The 20,191-nt window shown below is 58.5% G+C and overlaps 1 protein-coding gene across 1 annotated transcript; it reads left to right on the top strand.

Moving 5' to 3' along the window:
• Positions 1–266: 266 nt before the first annotated feature.
• On the top strand, positions 267–19,578 carry ILK (integrin linked kinase). Its single transcript, XM_069881696.1, has 13 exons — positions 267–351; positions 7,549–7,642; positions 12,660–12,825; positions 13,190–13,285; positions 14,219–14,315; positions 14,397–14,480; positions 15,175–15,260; positions 16,101–16,210; positions 16,291–16,418; positions 16,530–16,651; positions 17,561–17,660; positions 17,740–17,870; positions 19,192–19,578. Exons 2-13 carry the CDS (start codon positions 7,554–7,556, stop codon positions 19,339–19,341), a joined length of 1,359 nt encoding a protein of 452 aa, XP_069737797.1. The 5' UTR covers positions 267–351; positions 7,549–7,553; the 3' UTR covers positions 19,342–19,578.
• The last annotated feature ends 613 nt before the right edge of the window (positions 19,579–20,191 follow it).

Below are 20,191 nucleotides of genomic sequence, written 5' to 3'. Positions count from 1 at the left end.
CCATCGGACCCCGAGCCCCGTTCTGCCTTTTCCCCGACGGCCACGCCCCTTTCCTCTGGCCCCGCCCCCTCCTCTGACCCCGCCCCTTCCTCTGACCCCGCCCCTTCCTCTGGCCCCGCCCCTTCCTCTGGCCCCGCCCCTTCCTCTGGCCCCGCCCCCTTCCTCTGGCCCCGCCCCTTCCTCTGGCCCCGCCCCTTTCCTCTGGCCCCGCCCCTTCCTCTGGCCCCGCCCCTTCCTCTGGCCCCGCCCCTCCCTCTGGCCCCGCCCCTCCCTCTGGCCCCGCCCCCCGCTGTTCCTGCCGGGGCGGAGCCTGCGCTGCCCCGAGCCGCGCCCTGAGCCGCTGCGGGACCGGTACGGGGGGGGGGGGGAGAGGGGAGAGGGGGGCTGGGGGGGCTGGGAGGCAGAGAGGGGCTGGGGGGGGCTCGGTGTGGGGCTGGGGAGTGGCTGCTGGGGGGCTGGAGGAGTTCTATGTGGGGCTGTGAGGGCTGATGTGGGGCTGAGGGTCAGAGAGGGGCTGGGGGGGCTGATGTGGGGCTGGGGGGGCTGATGTGGGGCTGAGGGGGCTGATGTGGGGCTGGGAGGCAGAGAGGGGCTGTGGGGGGCTTGGTGTGGGGCTGGAGGGGCAGAGAGGGGCTGGGGGGCTGATGTGGGACTGGGGGGCAGAGAGGGGCTGTGTGGGGTTGGTGTGGGGCTGGGGGGGCTGATGTGGGGCTGAGAGGGCTGATGTGGGGCTGGGGGGCTTCTATGTGGGGCTGGGGGGGGCAGAGAGGGGCTGAGGGGGCTGGTGTGGGGCTGGGGCGGGCTGGTGTGGGGCTGGGGGGGGCAGAGAGGGTCTGGGGTCTGGTGTGGGGCTGGGGGGCTGATGTGGGGCTGGGAAGCTGAGGGGGGCTAGGGGTGTTCGATGTGGGGCTGGGGGGCAGAGAGGGGCTGGGGGAGCTGATGTGGGGTTGGACGAGAGCTGGTGTGGGGCTGGAGGGAGCTGATGTGGGGCTGGGGGGGTAGAGAGGGGCTGGGGGGGCTGGTGTGGGGCTGGGGGGCAGAGAGGGGCTGTGGGGGGCTCGGTGTGGGGCTGGGGGGTAGCTGGTGTGGGGCTGGTGTGGGGCTGGGGGGGTGGTGTGGGGCTGAGAGGGCTGATGTGGGGCTGGGGGGCTTCTATGTGGGGCTGGGGGGGGCTGATGTGGGGCTGGGGGGTAGAGAGGGACTGTGGGGGCTGGTGTGGGGCTGGGGGAAGGTGGGGGGGCTGGGGGGGGGCTCAGTGTGGGGCTGGGGGGGCTGGGGGTGTTGGGAATGGGACTGGGAATGAGTGATGGAACTGGGAACGGAACTGGGAACGGGGCTGTGCTGGGGGAATGGGGCTGGGAATGGGCACTGGGAATGGGAATGGACCACTGGGACTGGGGATGAGGAAGGGAATGAGACTGGGAGCAAGCGATGGGACTGGGAACGGGACTGGGAATGAGCACTGGGACCAGTAGTGGGACTGGGTGAGGGTCTGGAAATGGGACTGGGGCTGGGATAGGGAGTGCGATTGGGACTGGGACTGGGAATGAGAAGGGGGACTGGGAATGGGAAAGAGGCTAGGGAATGGAGCAGTGGGAGTGAAAAGTGGGATTGGGAATGGGACTGGGAATGAGAAGGGGGATTGGGACTGGGATTGGGCTACAGGGTGGGAATGAGACTGGAGATGGGGCAAGAAACGGGAGTGGGAATGGGATCAGGACTGGGAATGAGCAACACGACCAGTAACAGGAAAGGGTGAGAGACTGGGAACAGGACCAGGAATGGGACAGGAAACCGGGCTGGGAACGAGCAGCGGGACTGGGAACGGGAGTGGGAACGAGCAGGGGGACTGGGAACGGGAGTGGGAATGAGCAGGGGGACTGGGAATGGGAGTGGGAATGAGCAGGGGGACTGGGAACGGGAGTGGGAATGAGCGGCGGGACTGGGAATGGGAGTGGGAATGAGCGGCAGGACTGGGAATGGGAGTGGGAAGGAGCAGGGGGACTGGGAACGGGAGTGGGAAGGAGCAGGGGGACTGGGAACGGGAGTGGGAATGAGCAGGGGGACTGGGAACGGGAGTGGGAATGAGCAGGGGGACTGGGAACGGGACTGGGAAGGAGCAGGGGGACTGGGAACGGGACTGGGAAGGAGCAGGGGGACTGGGAATGGGACTGGGAAGGAGCAGGGGGACTGGGAACGGGACTGGGAAGGAGCAGGGGGACTGGGAACGGGAGTGGGAACGAGCAGGGGGACTGGGAACGGGACTGGGAAGGAGCAGGGGGACTGGGAACGGGACTGGGAAGGAGCAGGGGGACTGGGAACGGGAGTGGGAATGAGCAGGGGGACTGGGAACGGGAGTGGGAATGAGCAGGGGGACTGGGAACGGGAGTGGGAATGAGCAGGGGGACTGGGAACGGGAGTGGGAAGGAACAGGGGGACTGGGAACGGGGGTGGGAACGAGCAGGGGGACTGGGAACGGGAGTGGGAACGAGCAGGGGGACTGGGAACGGGAGTGGGAACGAGCAGGGGGACTGGGAACGGGAGTGGGAACGAGCAGGGGGACTGGGAACGGGAGTGGGAACGAGCAGGGGGACTGGGAATGGGAGTGGGAACGAGCAGGGGGACTGGGAATGGGACTGGGTGAGAGTCTGGAAATGGGACTGGGGGTGGGATTGGGTATGAGTAGTTGGAAGCAGGGATGGGACTGGGAATGAGAAGTGGGACTGGGAATGAGAAGTGGGACTGGGAAGGGGGACTGGGAATGAAGTGGGGAATGAGTAGTGGGATTCGGAATGACAACTGGGAATGAGGAGTAGGAATGGAGGAGGACTGGGAATGGCACTGGGAATGAGAAGGGGCACTGGGAGTGGGACTGGGAATGAGTAGGAGCACTGGGAATGAGTAGGGGCACTGGGAAATGGGGCTGGGAACGTGAAGTGGGATTGGAAATGAGAAAGAGGATTGAGAGTGGGACTGGGAGTGAGAAGTGGGAATGAGAAGGGGCACTGGGAATGCGACTGGGAATGACAAAGGGGGACTGGGAATGGGTTTGGGAATGAGAAAGGGTACTGGGAATGGGACTGGGAATGAGTAGGGGCACTGGGAAATGAGGCTTGAAATGTGAAGTGGGATTGGAAATGAGAAAGGATTGAGAGTGGGACTGGGAGTGAGAAGTGGGAACGAGAAGGAGCACTGGGAATGGGACTGGGAATGAGAAAGGGGGACTGGGAATGGGCTTGGGAATGAGAAAGGGAACTGGGAATGGGACTGGGAATGAGAAGAGGAATTAGGAATGAGACTGGGAATGAGAAAGGGGGATTAGGAATGAGAAGGGGGCAGGGAGTGGGACTGGGAACGAGAAGTGGGATGGTGAATGAGAAAGGGCTCTGGAAATGGGGTTGGGAATGAGAAAGGGGACTGGGAATGGGGTTGGGAATGAGAAGTGGGACTGGGAATGGTGTTAGGAATGAGAAAGAGGATTGGGAATGGGACTGGGAATGAGAAAGGGAACTGGGACTGGTGTTGGGAATGAGAAAGGGGACCGGGACTGGTGTTAGGAATGAGAAAGAGGATTGGGAATGGGACTGGGAATGAGAAAGGGGACTGGGAATGGGGTTGGGAATGAGAAATGGGACCAGGACTGGTGTTGGGAATGAGAAAGAGGATTGGGAATGGGACTGGGAATGAGAAAGGGGACTGGGAATGAGAAAGGGGACTGGGAATGGGGTTGGGAGTGAGAAATGGGACCAGGACTGGTGTTAGGAATGAGAAAAAGGATTGGGAATGGGACTGGGAATGAGAAAGGGAACTGGGAATGGGATTGGGAATGAGAAAGGGGACTGGGAATGGGGTTGGGAGTGAGAAATGGGACCAGGACTGGTGTTAGGAATGAGAAAAAGGATTGGGAATGGGACTGGGAATGAGAAAGGGAACTGGGAATGGGATTGGGAATGAGAAAGGGGACTGGGAATGGGGTTGGGAGTGAGAAATGGGACCAGGACTGGTGTTAGGAATGAGAAAAAGGATTGGGAATGGGACTGGGAATGAGAAAGGGGACTGGGAATGGGGTTGGGAATGAGAAAGGGGACTGGGAATGGGGTTGGGAATGAGAAATGGGACCGGGACTGGTGTTGGGAATGAGAAAGAGGATTGGGAATGGGGTTGGGAATGAGAAAGGGGACTGGGAATGGGGTTGGGAATGAGAAATGGGACTGGGAATGGGGTTGGGAATGAGAAAGGGGACTGGGAATGGGGTTGGGAATAAGAAATGGGACTGGGAATGGGGTTGGGAATGAGAAAGGGGACGGGGAATGGGGTTGGGAATGAGAAGTGGGACTGGGAATGGGGTTGGGAATGAGAAAGAGAATTGGGAATGGGGTTGGGAATGAGAAATGGGACTGGGAATGGGGTTGGGAATAAGAAATGGGACTGGGAATGGGGTTGGGAATGAGAAAGGGGACTGGGAATGGGGTTGGGAATGAGAAATGGGACCAGGACTGGTGTTGGGAATGAGAAAGAGGATTGGGAATGGGACTGGGAATGAGAAAGGGGACTGGGAATGGGGTTGGGAGTGAGAAATGGGACCAGGACTGGTGTTAGGAATGAGAAAAAGGATTGGGAATGGGACTGGGAATGAGAAAGGGAACTGGGAATGGGATTGGGAATGAGAAAGGGGACTGGGAATGGGGTTGGGAGTGAGAAATGGGACCAGGACTGGTGTTAGGAATGAGAAAAAGGATTGGGAATGGGACTGGGAATGAGAAAGGGAACTGGGAATGGGGTTGGGAATGAGAAAGGGGACTGGGAATGGGGTTGGGAATGAGAAAGGGTACTGGGAATGGGACTGGGAGTGAGAAGTGGGAATGAGAAGGGGCACTGGGAATGCGACTGGGAATGACAAAGGGGGACTGGGAATGGGTTTGGGAATGAGAAAGGGTACTGGGAATGGGACTGGGAATGAGTAGGGGCACTGGGAAATGAGGCTTGAAATGTGAAGTGGGATTGGAAATGAGAAAGGATTGAGAGTGGGACTGGGAGTGAGAAGTGGGAACGAGAAGGAGCACTGGGAATGGGACTGGGAATGAGAAAGGGGGACTGGGAATGGGCTTGGGAATGAGAAAGGGAACTGGGAATGGGACTGGGAATGAGAAGAGGAATTAGGAATGAGACTGGGAATGAGAAAGGGGGATTAGGAATGAGAAGGGGGCAGGGAGTGGGACTGGGAACGAGAAGTGGGATGGTGAATGAGAAAGGGCTCTGGAAATGGGGTTGGGAATGAGAAAGGGGACTGGGAATGGGGTTGGGAATGAGAAGTGGGACTGGGAATGGTGTTAGGAATGAGAAAGAGGATTGGGAATGGGACTGGGAATGAGAAAGGGAACTGGGACTGGTGTTGGGAATGAGAAAGGGGACCGGGACTGGTGTTAGGAATGAGAAAGAGGATTGGGAATGGGACTGGGAATGAGAAAGGGGACTGGGAATGGGGTTGGGAATGAGAAATGGGACCAGGACTGGTGTTGGGAATGAGAAAGAGGATTGGGAATGGGACTGGGAATGAGAAAGGGGACTGGGAATGAGAAAGGGGACTGGGAATGGGGTTGGGAGTGAGAAATGGGACCAGGACTGGTGTTAGGAATGAGAAAAAGGATTGGGAATGGGACTGGGAATGAGAAAGGGAACTGGGAATGGGATTGGGAATGAGAAAGGGGACTGGGAATGGGGTTGGGAGTGAGAAATGGGACCAGGACTGGTGTTAGGAATGAGAAAAAGGATTGGGAATGGGACTGGGAATGAGAAAGGGAACTGGGAATGGGATTGGGAATGAGAAAGGGGACTGGGAATGGGGTTGGGAGTGAGAAATGGGACCAGGACTGGTGTTAGGAATGAGAAAAAGGATTGGGAATGGGACTGGGAATGAGAAAGGGGACTGGGAATGGGGTTGGGAATGAGAAAGGGGACTGGGAATGGGGTTGGGAATGAGAAATGGGACCGGGACTGGTGTTGGGAATGAGAAAGAGGATTGGGAATGGGGTTGGGAATGAGAAAGGGGACTGGGAATGGGGTTGGGAATGAGAAATGGGACTGGGAATGGGGTTGGGAATGAGAAAGGGGACTGGGAATGGGGTTGGGAATAAGAAATGGGACTGGGAATGGGGTTGGGAATGAGAAAGGGGACGGGGAATGGGGTTGGGAATGAGAAGTGGGACTGGGAATGGGGTTGGGAATGAGAAAGAGAATTGGGAATGGGGTTGGGAATGAGAAATGGGACTGGGAATGGGGTTGGGAATAAGAAATGGGACTGGGAATGGGGTTGGGAATGAGAAAGGGGACTGGGAATGGGGTTGGGAATGAGAAATGGGACCAGGACTGGTGTTGGGAATGAGAAAGAGGATTGGGAATGGGACTGGGAATGAGAAAGGGGACTGGGAATGGGGTTGGGAGTGAGAAATGGGACCAGGACTGGTGTTAGGAATGAGAAAAAGGATTGGGAATGGGACTGGGAATGAGAAAGGGAACTGGGAATGGGATTGGGAATGAGAAAGGGGACTGGGAATGGGGTTGGGAGTGAGAAATGGGACCAGGACTGGTGTTAGGAATGAGAAAAAGGATTGGGAATGGGACTGGGAATGCGAAAGGGAACTGGGAATGGGGTTGGGAATGAGAAAGGGGACTGGGAATGGGGTTGGGAATGAGAAATGGGACCGGGACTGGTGTTGGGAATGAGAAAGAGGATTGGGAATGGGGTTGGGAATGAGAAAGGGGACTGGGAATGGGGTTGGGAATGAGAAATGGGACTGGGAATGGGGTTGGGAATGAGAAAGGGGACTGGGAATGGGGTTGGGAATAAGAAATGGGACCGGGAATGGGGTTGGGAATGAGAAAGGGGACGGGGAATGGGGTTGGGAATGAGAAAGGGGACGGGGAATGGGGTTGGGAATGAGAAGTGGGACTGGGAATGGGGTTGGGAATGAGAAAGAGAATTGGGAATGGGGTTGGGAATGAGAAATGGGACTGGGAATGGGGTTGGGAATAAGAAATGGGACTGGGAATGGGGTTGGGAATGAGAAAGGGGACTGGGAATGGGGTTGGGAATGAGAAGTGGGACTGGGAATGGTGTTAGGAATGAGAAAGAGAATTGGGAATGGGGTTGGGAATGAGAAATGGGACTGGGAATGGGGTTGGGAATGAGAAAGAGAATTGGGAATGGGGTTGGAAATGAGAAATGGGACTGGGAATGGGGTTGGGAATAAGAAATGGGACTGGGAATGTGGTTGGGAATGAGAAAGGGGACTGGGAATGGGGTTGGGAATGAGAAGTTGGACTGGGAATGGAGCAGTGGGGCTGGGACTGGGACCAGGACTGTACTGGGAGCGGAGCAGGGATCTCGGAAGCGTCTGTGGCCGCGGCTCGTCGCCCTGGTGCCCAATCTCCTTCCGGGCAGCGTCGTGTCCGACTTCCCCATCGCCGGTGCTGGCGTCGCGGGGGCCCCGAGCCGGGAACTGGGTGGGGGGGGATAAACATCCAGCGGCTCCGTCCCCGCATCCGCAGGCGCCATGGACGACATCTTCACCCAGTGCCGCGACGGCAACGCCGTGGCCGTGCGCCTCTGGCTCGACAACACCGAGAACGACCTCAACCAGGGGTGAGAGCCACACCGAGCGGGATTGGGGGGTCCTGGAGGGGGATTGGGGGCAATGGAAGGGGATTGGGGCATCCTGGAGGGGGACTGAGGGGACCTGGAGGGGGATTGGGGGCAATGGAAGGGGATTGGGGGGTTCTGGAGGGGAACTGGGGGCAATGGAGGGGGATTGGGGGATCCTGGAGGGGGATTGGGGGGTCCTGGAGGGGGATTGGGGGCAATGGAGGGGAATTGGGGGTCCTGGAGGGGAATTGGGGGGTCCTGGAGGGGGACTGGGGGCAATGGAGGGGGATTGGGGGGTCCTGGAAGGGGATTGGGGGGTCCTGGAGGGGAATTGGGGTGTCCTGGAGGGGGACTGGGGGCAATGGAGGGGGATTGAGGGGTCCTGGAAGGGGATTGGGGGCGATGGAGGGGGATTGGGGGGTCCTGGAGGGCGTTTAGGGGGTCCTGGAGGGGGATTGGGGGCAATGGAGGGGGACTGGGGGGTCCTGGAGGGCGTTTAGGGGGTCCTGGACCAGGTATGGGGGGTCCTGGACCAGTTATGGGGGCTCCTGGACCGGGATTTGGGCTCCTGGACCAGGACTGAGGCTCCTGGACCAGCGACTGGGGGGTCCTGGACTGGGATTGTGGGTCCTGGACCGGGGATTTGGGGTCCTGGGCTGGGATTCGGGGTGATGGAGGGCGACTGGGGGGCCCTGGAAGGGAATTGAGGGTCCTGGAGGGGGATTGGGGGGTCCTGGACCAGTTATGGGGGGTCCTGGACCAGGATGGGGGGTCCTGGATTGGGATTGGAGGCAATGGAGAGTGGTTGGGGGGTCCTGGAAGGGAATTGGAAGGTACTGGAAAAGAATTGGGGGGTTCCTGGACTGGGACTGGGGGGTCCTGGGCCGGGATTGGGGGTGCTGGACCAGGGACTGGGGGGTCCTGGAGGGGGATTGGGGGGTCCTGGACCTGGGATTGGGGATCCTGGAGGGGGATTGGGGGATCCTGGAGGGGGATTGGGGGATCCTGGAAGGGAATTGGGGGGTCCTGGACTGTGATTGGGGGTCTTGGACCAGGGATTTGGGGTCCTGGACTGGAATTCGGGGTGATGGAGGGCGATTGGGGGGCCCTGGAAGGGAATTGAGGGTCCTGGCGAGGGATTCGGGGGTGCTGGACCAGGGATGGGGGGTCCTGGACCAGGACTGGGGGCTCCAGAGCCAGGATGGGGGGTCCTGGACCAGGGATTGGGGGGTTCTGGAGGGGGACTGGGGGGTCCCGGAGGAAGATTGGGGCTCCTGGACCTGGGATTGGGGGATCCTGGAGGGGGATTTGGGGTTCTGGACCGGGGCTGGGGCTCCTGGACCAGGGACTTGGGGGGTCCTGGACTGGGATTGGGGGTCCTGGACCAAGGATTGGGGCTCCTCGACTGGGATGGGGGGAAATGGAGGGGGATTTGGGGGGTCCTGGACCGGGACTGGGGGCTTCTGGACCACGGACTGGGGCTCCTGGACTGGGATGAGCGGTGCTGGATCAAGGATGAGGATGTCAGTCTGGGGCTAGGGGGTCCTGGAGGGGGATTGGGGTGTCCTGGAGGGGGATGGGGGGTGCTGGAGAGGGATTGGGGGGTCCTGGAGGGGGACTGGGGGGGTCCCAGAGGGGTATGGGGGATGCTGGACCAGGGATTCAGGGTCCTGGACTGGGATTGGGACTCCTAGACCAAGGATTGGGGCTCCTGGACTGGGCCTGGGGGGTCCTGGACTGGGACTGGGGGGTCCTGGACTGGGATTGGGGGTCCTGGACTGGGATTGGGGGGTGTCAGATTGGGATTGAGTGCACTGGACTGGTACTGAGGGCACCAAACTGGGATGGAGGAGCCTGGAATGGATCCGGGTGAGATTAAGGATGGATCCAGATGAGATTAAGGATGGATCCAGGCTGGGCCTGGGATTAAGGATGGATGGATCCAGACTGAGTTTGGGATTGATCCAGATGATGTTAAGGATGGATCCAGACTGAGTCTGGGATTGATCCAGATGAGGTTAAGGATGGATCCAGACTGGGTCTGGGTGAGATTAAAGATGAATCCGGACTGGGTCTGGGATTGAGGATGGATCCAGACTGAGTCTGAGATTACGGATGTATCCGTATGAGATTAAGGATGGATCCAAGCTAGATCTGGGATTAAAGGTGGATCCAGACTGCGTCTGGGATTGATCCAGATGAGATTAAGGATGGCTCCAAACTGGGTCTGGGATTAAGAATGGATTCGTTTGAGATTAAGGATGGATCCAGACTGAGTCTAGGATTAAGGATAGATGCAGACTGGGTCTGGGATTAAGGATGGATCCAGGCTAGATCTGGGGTTAAGGATGGATCGTGGCTGGCTGTGGGATTAAGGATGGATCCAGACTGAGTCCAGGATTGATCCAGATGAGATTAAGGATGGATCCAGGCCGGGTCTGGGATTAAGCATGGATCTAGGCTGGTTCTGGGATGGGTTCGGATTAGATTAAGGATGGATCCAGACTGGGTCTGGGATTAAGAATGGATCCCGATGAGGTTCAGGATGGATCCAGACTGGGTCTGGGATTAAGAATGGATCCTGATGAGGTTCAGGATGGATCCAGACTGGGTCTGGGATTAAGGACGGATCCCAGTGAGGTTCAGGATGGATCCAGACTGCATCTAGGATTAAGGATGGATCCCGATGAGGTTCAGGATGGATCCAGGCTGGGTCTGGGATTAAGAATGGATCCCGATGAGGTTCAGGATGGATCCAGACTGACTCTGGGATTAAGGACGGATCCCGATGAGGTTCAGGATGGATCCAGGCTGGGTCTGGGATTAAGGACGGATCCCGATGAGGTTCAGGATGGATCCAGACTGGGTCTGGGATTAAGGACGGATCCCAGTGAGGTTCAGGATGGATCCAGACTGCATCTAGGATTAAGGATGGATCCCGATGAGGTTCAGGATGGATCCAGGCTGGGTCTGGGATTAAGAATGGATCCCGATGAGGTTCAGGATGGATCCAGGCTGGGTCTGGGATTAAGGACGGATCCCGATGAGGTTCAGGATGGATCCAGACTGGGTCTGGGATTAGGGATGGATCCCAATGAGGTTCAAGATGGATCCAGACTGGGTCTGGGATTAGAGATGGATGCTGATGAGGTTCAGGATGGATCCAGACTGGGTCTGGGATTAAGAATGGATCCCGATGAGGTTCAGGATGGATCCAGGCTGGCTCTGGGATTAAGGACGGATCCTGATGAGGTTCAGGATGGATCCAGACTGCGTCTAGGATTAAGGATGGATCCCGATGAGGTTCAGGATGGATCCAGGCTGGCTCTGGGACGGCTCCGGGTTTGATCCGGGTCGGATCGGGGCCGTCTGCCCCCACCCCGGGGCCGTATTCTCCTTTTAAGGCCCGGCTGGCCCCGTTCTTGGCCGGCGTCGCCGCGCGGGAATGCGGGAGGGAATCCGGCTGGGATCGACCCGCAGGGATGTGGCCGCGGCCCTGGGGCCCTCGCGGGGACCGGAGAGACACCATAGCTGCTCCCGCTCCCCCCAGCGACGCCGAGCTCGGAACGTGGCTCCGTGGTGGCTCCGTTCAGCCTCTGCATCCATGACCTGGATGAAGGCATCAAGGGCTCCCTGAGACAGTTTGGAGATGACGCTGAGCTGGGTGGACTGGGACATACTGGGATGGACTGGGACATACTGGGATGGACTGGGATGGGGCAGTTGTTGTGTTCTGAGAGACAAGGATGGGATGGGATGAGATTGAACTGGGAGGGTGCTGGGTTGACCAAGGATAGACTGGGATGGACTGGAATGAGCTGCGGCAGACTGGGACGCACTGGGACAGACTGGGATGGGATGAGATGGGATGGACTGAGTTGAGCTGGGATGGACTGGGGTGGACCAGCGGCTTCGTTGTAGGGAACAGGGATGTGCTGGGATGGACTGGAACTTACTGGAATGGGATGGGATGGGATGGGATGGGCCAGTTGTTCTGCTCGGAGAGACGGGGGTGGGATGGGTGGAACTGGGATGGACTGGGATGGCCCAGTGGCTCCACTCCTGAGTGACTGGGATGGGATTGAATTGAACTGGGATGGGATGGAAGGTGCTGGGTTGAACTGGGATGGACTGGGATGAGCTGGGACAGGCAAGGATGGAATGGATTGGACTGGGATGGGTTGAACTGGGATGGGATGGGCCAGTGGCTCCGCTCTTGGGTGACTGCGATGGGATGGACTGGGATGGGATTGAATTCAACTGGGATGGGATGGAAGGTGCTGGGTTGACCCAGGATAGACTGGGATGGACTGGAATGAGCTGGGACACACCGGGACAGACTGGGATGGGACCAGATGAGATGCAGTGGGATGGAATAGGACGGTACAGACTGGGTTGAGCCAGGACGGACTGGGCTGAGCTGGGACAGACTGGGGTGGACCAGTGGCTTTGCTGTAGGGGACAGGGATGTGCTGGGATGGACTGGAACATACTGGGATGGGCTGGGATTGGCCAGTTGCTCTGTTCTGAGAGACAGAGATGGGCTGGGTTGAAGTGGGATGGACTGGGATGGCCCAGTGGCTCCGCTCTTGAGTGACTGGGATGGGATTGAATTGAACTGGGATGGGATGGAAGGTGCTGGGTTGACCTAGGATGGACTGGGATAGACTGGAATGAGTTGGGATAGACTGGGATAGTGCTGTGGCACTGGGATGGCATGGGGCAGACTGGGATGGGATAGGATGGACTGGTTTGAGCTGGGGCAGACTGGGATGGACCAGTGGCTTCGCTGTAAGGGATGAGGATGTGTTGGGATGGACTGGAACGTACTGGGATGGGCCAGTTGATCTGTTCTGAGAGACAGGGATGGGATGGGTGGAACTGGGATGGACTGGGATGGGATGGAATTGAACTGGGATGAGATGGAAGGTGCTGGATTGAACGAGGATGGACTGGGATGAACTGGGATGGACTGTGATGGGCCACGCGGTGACTCTGCTCCCTCTCCGGGGTGCAGGGATGACCATGGGTTCAGCCCCCTGCACTGGGCCTGTCGCGAGGGCCGCTCGGGGGTGGTCGACATGCTCATCATGCGCGGGGCCCGCATCAACGTCATGAACCGCGGCGACGACTGCCCCTTGCACCTCGCGGCCAGTCACGGCCACCGCGACATCGTCCAGAAGGTGGCACGGGCCCGCGAGGCCCTTTTCTCTCTCTCCCCTCGTGGCCCTTTTCTCTCTCCCCTCGTGGCCCTTTTCTCTCTCTCTCCTCGTGGCCCTTTTCTCTCTCCCCTCGTGGCCCTTTTCTCTCTCTCCCCTCGTGGCCCTTTTCTCTCTCTCCTCGTGGCCCTTTTCTCTCTCTCTCCTCGTGGCCCTTTTCTCTCTCCCCTCGTGGCCCTTTTCTCTCTCCCCTCGTGGCCCTTTTCTCTCTCTCTCCTCGTGGCCCTTTTCTCTCCCCTCGTGGCCCTTTTCCCTCTCCTCGTGTCCCTTTTCCCTCCCCTCGTGGCCCCGTTTCCCATCCCCGTGGTCCCTTTCTCTCCCCCCTCAGCTGATCCAGTTCAAGGCCGACATTAACGCCGTTAACGAGCACGGGAACACGGCTCTGCACTACGCCTGCTTCTGGGGCCACGACGGCGTCGCTGAGGTCCGCGGGGAGGGAGAGGAGGAGGAATTGGAGGAAGAGGGAAGGGACAGGGAGGAAGAGGAGGGAGAGGGAAGAAGAGGTAGGAGAGGAAGAAGAGGAGAAGTAGGGGGAGGAGGAAGAGGAGGGCGAGGGCCAGGATGGGGAGAAAGAGGAGAGAGAGGGCTGGGATGGGGAGGAAGAAGAGTGAGAGGGAGGCAGAGGATGGAGGGGAGGGAGAGGGAGGATGAGGGAGAGAGGAGGGATGGGGAGGGAGGGAGAGGAGGGAAGGGAGGAAGGAGAGGGAGAGGGAATATGGGTGAGAAAGAGGGAAGAAGAGGAAGGAGAGGATGGAGAGGATGGAGAGGAAGAGGAGGAGAGGACAGTGATGGGGAGGAAGAGGAGGAAGAGGGGAGGGATGAGGAGGAAGAGGAGGGAGACAATGAGGAGAAAGGGGAGGGAGAGGAGAGAAAGGGAAGAGGAGGGAGAGGATGGGGAGGAAGAGGAGGGAGAGGGAGGAAGAGGAGGAGAGGGCAGGGATGAGGAGGAAGAGAAGGGAAAGGAAGGAGAAGGAGGGAGAGGGATGAGAAGGAGGGAGAGGGAGGAAGGGGAGGGAAAGCATGGGGAGGAAGTGAAGGGAGCGGGGAGGAAGAGGTGGGAGAGGAGGAAGAGGAGGGAGAGGGGAGAGGAGAAAGAGGAGGGATGGGGAGGAAGAACAGGAAGAGGGCAGGGATGGGGAGGGACAGGAGGAAGAGGAGGGAGAGGGAGGAAGAAGGAGAGGAGAGAGAGGGAGGGAGAGGAGAGAGAGGGAGGAAGAGGAGTGAGAGGAAGGAGATGGGAGGGATGAGGATGGAGAGGAGGAAGAAGAGGGAGAGAAGGGCTGGGGTGGAAGGGGAGGGAGATGGAGGGATGGGGTGGGAGAGGGAGGAAGAGGAGGCAGAGGAGTTTCCCCTCCAGGACCTGGTGGGCAGTGGGGCGCTGGTCGGCGTCGCCAACAAGTACGGGGAGACCCCCCTGGACAAGGCGAAGGCTCCGCTGAGGGAGCTGCTCAAAGGTAGGAGGAGAAGGGCCCGTCCGGTGCCACCGTCACCTCCCCTGGTGCCACCGAAGCCACCACGGCTCCGTTTGTCCCCAGAACGTGCTGAGAAACTGGGCCAGAGCCTCGCCAAGATCCCCTACAAGGACACGTTCTGGAAGGGAACCACCCGCACCCGGCCACGTAAAGGGCTCTACGAGGGGTTGATGGGCACCTAAAGGGCTTTATGAGGGGTGAAGGGCACCTAAAGGGCTTCATGAGGGGGTGATGGGCACCTAAAGGGCTTCATGAGGCGTGAAGGGCACCTAAAGGGCTTTATGAGGGGTGAAGGGCACCTAAAGGGCTTCATGAGGGGTTGATGGGCACCTAAAGGGCTTCATGAGGGGTGAAGGGCACCTAAAGGGCTTCATGAGGGGTTGATGGGCACCTAAAGGGCTTCATGAGGGGTGAAGGGCACCTAAAGGGCTTCATAAGGGGGTGACGGGGACCTAAAGGGCTTCATGAGGGGTGAAGTGCACCTAAAGGGCTTCAAGAGGGGTTGATGGGCACCTAAAGGGCTTCATGAGGGAGTGATGGGCACCTAAAGGGCTTTATGTGGGGTGAAGGGCACCTAAAGGGCTTCATAAGGGGGTGACGGGGACCTAAAGGGCTTCATGAGGGGTGAAGTGCACCTAAAGGGCTTCAAGAGGGGTTGATGGGCACCTAAAGGGCTTCATGAGGGGTGAAGGGCACCTAAAGGGCTTCAAGAGGGGTTGATGGGCACCTAAAGGGCTTCATGAGGGAGTGATGGGCACCTAAAGGGCTTTATGTGGGGTGAAGGGCACCTGAAGGGCTCCAGGTGGAGCTCAGATGGAGGATCCTCCTCCTCTTCCCCCAGGGAATGGGACACTCAACAAACTCGCTGGAATCGACTTCAAGCAGCTGAGCCTGAGCCAGAAACTCAACGAGAACCAATCGGGGGAGGTGCAGAGCTCTTGGCCCTTCCATGCTCTGTGATTCTCTCACTCTGTGATACTCTCATTCTCCAATGCCCTGAATTCCGTGATCCCCGAATTCCATGATTCCCCGATTCCGTGATTCTGTCATTCTCTGATTGTGTGATTCTCTATTTCCCCGATTCCCTGATGCTCTGATTCTCCATTTCCCCAATTCTCCAATTCCATGATTCTCTCTGATTCTCTGTGATTCTCCGTGATTCCCTGATTCTCCGTGATTCTCCAATTCTGTGATTCTCCTGTGTTCCGATTCTCCGATTCTGTGATTCTCCGATTCTCTGATTCTGTGATTCTCTGATTCTGTGATTCTCCGATTCTGTGATTCTCCGATTCTCTCTGATTCCCCGTTTCCCCCTTCTCCCCGATTTTTTGATTCTCCGATTTTTTGATTCTCCGATTCTGTGATTTTCTCTGATTTTCTGTGATTCTCTATGATTCTCTCCGATTCTTTCCGATTCTTTCTGATTCTGTGATCCTCCGATTTTCTCTGATTCTCTCTGAATCTCTGATTCTCTCCGATTCTCTGATTCTTTCCGATTCTCTACGATTCTCCAATTTTTTCTGATCCTCTCTGATTCTCTCCGATTCTCCAATTCCCTGATTTTCTCCAATTCTCTCTGTTTCTCCAATTCTCCCCGTTTCTCCGATTCTGTGATTCTCTGATTCCGTGGTTCTCCGATTCTCTAATTCTTTGAGTCTCTGATTCCGTGATTTTCTGATTCCGTGATTCTCCAATTCCCTGATTCTCTGATTCCATAATTCTCCGATTCTCCGATTCCCTGATTCCGCGTTTCTCCGCCCCCGTTAGCTGTGGAAGGGCCGCTGGCAGGGCAACGACATCGTCATCAAGATGCTCAAGATCCGCGACTGGACGACGCGCAAGAGCCGCGACTTCACCGAGGAGCACCCCAAGCTGCGGTGAGCGCCGCCGCGGCCCTTCCCGGCGTCCTGCCGGGCCCCGGCACGGGAACCCATCCATTCCCTCTCCTCTCCCGCAGGATCTTCTCCCACCCCAACGTGCTCCCGGTGCTGGGCGCCTGCCAGGCCCCTCCGGCGCCTCATCCCATCATCATCAGCCACTGGATGCCCTTCGGCTCCCTCTACAACGTCCTCCACGAGGGGACGAGTGAGTCCCGGGTCCCGTTGGGGGCGGCTCGTGGTGCCGAGGAACCTGGTGGTGGTGCCGGAGCCACCAGGATCTCCGCTCACGGCTGCTCTTCTCCTTCCGTCCCGGCAGATTTCGTGGTGGATCAGATCCAGGCGGTGAAATTCGCCTTCGACATCGCGCGGGGCATGGCCTTCCTGCACACGCTGGAGCCCCTCATCCCGCGGCACCATCTCAACAGCCGCGGCGTCATGGTGAGGACTTCGTGGGGGCCTCAGAGATCGTCCAGGTCCAACCTCCTGGACCATGGATCAGCCCTTGGGATCATGGATTAGGTTGGGTTGGAAGAGGCCTCAAAGATCATCCAGGTCCAACTTCCTGGACCATGGATCAGCCCTTGGGATCATGGATTAGGTTGGGTTGGAAGAGGCCTCAAAGATCATCCAGGTCCAACTTCCTGGACCATGGATCAGCCCTTGGGATCATGGAGTGGTTTGGGTTGGAAGAGGCCTCAAAGATCATCCAGTCCCAACCTCCTAGATCATGGTCCAGCCCTTGGGATCATGGAATGGGTTGGGTTGGAAGAGGCCTCAAAGATCATCTGGTTCCAACCTCCTAGATCCTGGTCCAACCCTTGGGGTTGTGGAGAGGTTTGGGTTGGAAGAGGCCTCAAAGACCATCCAGGTCCAACCTCCTAGATCATGATCCAGCCCTTGGGATCATGGAATGGGTTGGGTTGGAAGAGGCCTCAAAGATCATCCAGGTCCAACCTCCTGGACCATGGATCAGCCCTTGGGATCATGGAATGGGTTGGGTTGGAAGAGGCCTCAAAGATCATCCGGTTCCAACCTCCTAGATCATGATCCAGCCCTTGGGATCATGGATTGGTTTGGGTGGGAAAGGACCTTCAAGATCATCCGGTTCCAACCTCCTAGATCATGATCCAGCCCTTGGGGTCGTGGAGAGGTTTGGGTTGGAAGGGACCTCAAAGCCCTTCCAGTTCCAATCTCCTGGAGCATGAGGTGGCTCTTGGGATCATGGAATGGTTTGGTTGGGAAAGGACCTTCAAGATCCTCCGGTTCCAACCTGCTGGATCACGGTCCAGCCCTTGGGATCCCGGGTTGGTTGGGTGGGAAGGGAGTTCCGAGCGGGTCTCTCCGCAGATCGATGAGGACATGACGGCTCGGATCAGCATGGCGGACGTCAAGTTCTCCTTCCAGTGCCCGGGGCGGATGTTCGCTCCGGCCTGGGTGGCTCCGGAAGGTGAGAGCCGGGCTCTGGGGGGACCCCGGGCCCCCCTCGGTCCCTCCCCGACGCGGCCCCCGTGCCCCCCTCCCCCCAGCCCTCCAGAAGAAGCCCGAGGAGATCAACCGGCGCTCGGCCGACATGTGGAGCTTCGCCGTCCTCCTCTGGGAGCTGGTGACGCGCGAGGTGCCCTTCGCCGACCTCTCCAACATGGAGATAGGGATGAAGGTGAGGAAGGACACGGAGGGATCGTGGAGATGGGGAGGAGGAGGAGGAGGAAGGACACGTGGATGTGGAGACATCGTGGAGATGGGGATGGGGGTGAGGGGGAGGAAGGACACATGGAGCCGGAGACCATGGAGATGGGGATGGGGATGAGGAAGGACACGTGGATCCAGAGGGATCGTGGAGATGGGGGTGAGGAGGAGGAAGGACACGTGGATCTGGAGGGATCGTGGAGATGGGGATGGGGGTGAGGAGAGGAGGAAGGACACGTGGATCTGGAGAGACCATGGAGATGGGGATGGGGATGAGGAAGGACACGTGGATCCAGAGGGATCGTGGAGATGGGGATGGGGGTGAGGAGAGGAGGAAGGACACGTGGATCTGGAGAGACCATGGAGATGGGGATAGGGATGAGGAAGGACACGTGGATCCAGAGGGAGCATGGAGATGGGGGTGAGGAGGAGGAAGGACACATGGAGCCGGAGACCATGGAGATGGGGATGGGGATGAGGAAGGACACGTGGATCCAGAGGGATCGTGGAGATGGGGATGAGGAAGGACACGTGGATCCAGAAGGAGCATGGAGATGGGGGTGAGGAGGAGGAAGGACACGTGGATCCAGAGGGATCGTGGAGATGGGGATGGGGATGAGGAAGGACACGTGGATCCAGAGGGATCGTGGAGATGGGGATGGGGGTGAGGAGGAGGAAGGACACGTGGATCCAGAGGACCCATGGAAGTGAGAAGATGAAGGTGAGGAGAGGAGGAAGGACACGTGGATCTAGAGGGACCACGGAGATGAGAAGATGAAGGTGAGAAGGCCAGGAGGATTCAGAGGGGTGATGGAGGTGAAGAGGAGGAAGGACACGCGAATCCAGAGGGACTACGGAGATGGGGATGGGGGTGAGAAAGAGGAGGAAGGACTCATGGATCCAGAGGGACCATGGAAGCGAGAAAATGAAGGTGAGAAGAGGAGGGAGGACGTGGATCCAGAACGACCACGGAGATGGGGATGGAGGTGAGAAGGAAGGATTCATGGATCCAGAGGGACCACGGAGGTGGGAAGATGAGGGCGAGGAGGACGGATTCGTGGATCCAGAGGGACCATGGAGGTGGAAAGATGAAGGTGAAGGATTCGTGGATCCAGAGGGACCACGGAGGTGGGAGGATGAGGGTGAGGAGGACGGATTCGTGGATCCAGAGGGACCACGGAGGTGGGAAGATGAAGGCGAGGGAGAAGGATTCATGGATCCAGAGGGACCACGGAGGTGGGAAGATGAAGGCAAGGAGGCGGAAGGCCAGGTGGGACGTGTGTTCCCGGCAGGTGGCCCTGGAGGGTCTCCGTCCCACCATCCCCCCCGGCATCTCCCCCCACGTCTGCAAACTGATGAAAATCTGCATGAACGAGGACCCCGCCAAGCGCCCCAAGTTCGACATGATCGTCCCCATCCTCGAGAAGATGCAGGACAAGTAGGAGCCGCCTTTTCCTCCTCCTCCAAGTGCCTTCGGAGCCCCCCGCCCCGGATCCCGCCTCGGACCACACGGTACAACCCGCCACCCCCGGGATGGGGCGCCGGAACCTCCCGGAGCTCTTCCCCGCGGATCCGCACGAGCCGGAGCCTCCCGGCTGCCCCGCAAGCTTCGCGCGTCACCCCCCTCCGGCCACGCCGAGAGCCCAGCAGCAGCCACAATAAATATTTCCTACGGAAAATGCTTCCTGGCGTCCCGAAGGAATCGGAAAATGGGGGTTATCCGTGAAAAATCGGGAGGGAAATGTGGGATATGGAGATTTCCCAGCTCTGGAGCATGAAAACAAAGCGAGGGCAGCGCTAGTTTGGTTCTAGCCACGTTCCTTTTGCTTTCCAGGAATGGGAATTGAACCCTGGGAATGGGGATTAAACCCTGGGAATGGGGATTGAACCCTGGGAACAGGGACTCTGCCCCTGGGAATGGGAATTCTACCCTAGGAGTGGGGATTCTGCCCCGGGAATGGGAAGAGTTCCCTGGAAATGGGAATTCTGCCCCAAGAAATGGGAATTCTGCCCTGGGGAATGGGAATTCTGCCCCGGGAACAAGAATTCTGTTCCTGGGATTTGGAATTGAACCCTGAGAATGGGAGTTCTGCTCTGGGAATGAGGATTCTGCCCTGGGAATGGGAATTCTGCCCCAGGGAATGGGGATCCTGCCCCAGGCAATGGGAATTCTGCCCCTGCGAATGGGAATTGTACCCTAGGAATGGGGATTCTGCCCCAAGGAATGAGAATTTCATCATGGGAAAGGCGGAAGGCACCAGCAGGTCCCCCACCGTCGCGGCTTTGGCTGCG

This window comes from Phaenicophaeus curvirostris, unplaced genomic scaffold (assembly GCF_032191515.1).
Source record: "Phaenicophaeus curvirostris isolate KB17595 unplaced genomic scaffold, BPBGC_Pcur_1.0 scaffold_59, whole genome shotgun sequence".
Taxonomy (NCBI): Eukaryota; Metazoa; Chordata; class Aves; order Cuculiformes; family Cuculidae; genus Phaenicophaeus; species Phaenicophaeus curvirostris.
Note: the sequence above shows the minus strand (reverse complement) of the source record. Positions and strands in the feature narration are given on the sequence as shown.